We start from the raw sequence: 2120 nt of genomic DNA, 5'->3' as shown, positions 1-2120 counted from the left end.
CTATAGAATTCGGCGATTTTGCTAAAGTTGATATTCACCTTTCTTCACATTGATAACGCAAGGCTAAGTGTTTCTACTTTTTTATCGCTGGATTATCACCCCAGTTTCACTTCGTCGTTGAATGGCTTCTCAGGTTTCAGCACTGGTTAATAAGCTACAATGATACATACTGTAGATACAATTACAATGCACAATATGATTGTTTAATGTGTAAAGTACCTCCTTGGCGAGAAATATTTTTGAGATGGATATATTTCTGCGTTCATATTGTGAAGATAAGTCTGCAATTTGTAGCATAGTCATAGACAATCATAGTTCCTGCAGGATGTTTTAAATATTACGCAAATAGTAAAAATTAAATTGAACGCCTATGGACTCAAGAGACCGGAAGATGTTAGCTAAAGCATTCTCGTAGGAACACATACTTTCATTTCAAGTTCCTGCCTGCATTGGCTGAATCACTACTGTGACCACTTGACATTTTGAATTCCTAACATTTCCAAAATACATAAAATCAGAAATAGGAGATAAATGTAGAAATTAAATTTTTGGGGCTGAGATTCAAACCCCTTATTTGTAAGGTTAGTTATGATGTGTGAGCCTGTTAATATTTGGTATGTAATATGATAATGTCAACGCTTTGGTATCCTGACAGACTTCGATCTGTATTTAAAATCGGTAAAGAGAAAACTTTTGGTTACTTAAGTATCTAATCCACTCATTCTGCTGTTGATGTATTACTTAAAAACTGTCTTTTAGGCTTGTTGATTAAAAGAGGATCTAAATCTTGACTGTAAAACAGATTGAAGAGTCTCAATATACATGCAAGTCTTAGAACGAGCTGGAGTTGAAATATGCTCGTAGTTTTGGTTACTAAATTGTAATGCTAAGTTTGAATCCTTTGTCTTTGCCCTTTCCTTTTGGGATTTTTCCTAATATAATGAATAAAATGTCAATTTTTCACTTTATTTTAGTTTTTAAGATCCCCAATTATTTCTTCGATGGAAATTTACTCTTTGGAATAGTTTTCCAATGTTATGACTTCTTGTGCGAACTTGGTCTCTCTCTCTCTCTCTCTCTCTCTCTCTCTCTCTCTCTCTCTCTCTCTCTCTCTCTCTCTCTCTCTCTCTCTCTCTCTCTCTCTCTCTCTTTAGGAAAATTGCTTAGTATTATATTATTATGAAATTCTACTTATGAATTATATTCTTAAGATTTTGATTTATGATAGAAAACAACTTATTTCTTATTCATTGTATTGTCTAAAAACCAACCAAGTATGATAAGTAAATTTAAGAGTCAAAACTCAAGGAGTACATTTTCACTCCTTAGTCTATATACACTCATCCTCTATTGTAATCCGTCTTTTTTTCACCATACAAATTAATTCTTTGTATGTCTAGTTTCCTGTTACGTGATGGAACTCTGATTGCATTCCTACAACTGAGATGTGAATTTATGGTAAAAAGAATGGACGAATCGATCAGAAATGTGCATCGTTGTGCATTCCAGCAAGATTGTCAACCAACCCAAGTGAGAGAATGATAATTGTGAAATCACTCTCTAGTAAATTGAGGTAAGTTCTTAACTCTGTTTATGGGTAGGGTTGAATCAGTTTGAAATTAATCCAATAGAACTTAAAGAAAAAAAATTGGTATAATTACAAGTCAACAGGAAATTAATCGATATGATTGTGACTGTAAACGGTTAGAAAGTTAAGAAATCACCGGGAAGTTTTGGTTCACTGTTAGGTGGCTGTAAAATGACTTGAAAATGCTACAGGATCAAATTATGAATTTATGCCAGAGAATAGTCAAGGGAATGGATCCTGCAGAGGCCCAAAATAAAAGTAATAGATACATGCACATGACAAGATTATTTTCTATGAGATTACCCCAATTAGCGTGAAGATAACAGAGTAAACATCGAAGCCAGGATACCATTATTATTAATTAATTCTCATGTTTTGAATTAAGGAATTTCTGATATAGTCATACAATGGATTGTTGAATCCGGTGTGATATATAGGAACAAATTGTCAGGACATAAGTAACAAAAAGTTAAGATTATGTTTCTGGGTAGTTTTAATCCTGAAGGTTAAGTGAAGTTGTTGTAATTAATCT

The 2120-nt window shown here is 33.3% G+C and overlaps 1 protein-coding gene across 1 annotated transcript in view; it reads left to right on the top strand.

The window, feature by feature from the left end:
• The window catches only part of LOC137654660 (palmitoyl-protein thioesterase ABHD10, mitochondrial-like), a 150824-nt gene extending 149394 nt beyond the window's left edge, over positions 1 to 1430 (top strand). The window contains exon 6 of the mRNA XM_068388507.1: positions 1401 to 1430. Coding sequence (XP_068244608.1) covers positions 1401 to 1415 — 15 coding nt within the window. The 3' untranslated portion in view covers positions 1416 to 1430. The remainder of the gene's footprint in view (positions 1 to 1400) is intronic.
• Positions 1431 to 2120: the final 690 nt, after the last annotated feature.

Source organism: Palaemon carinicauda, chromosome 15 (assembly GCF_036898095.1).
Source record: "Palaemon carinicauda isolate YSFRI2023 chromosome 15, ASM3689809v2, whole genome shotgun sequence".
NCBI classification, from domain to species: Eukaryota; Metazoa; Arthropoda; class Malacostraca; order Decapoda; family Palaemonidae; genus Palaemon; species Palaemon carinicauda.
This window is presented reverse-complemented; position numbering and strand designations above follow the sequence as displayed.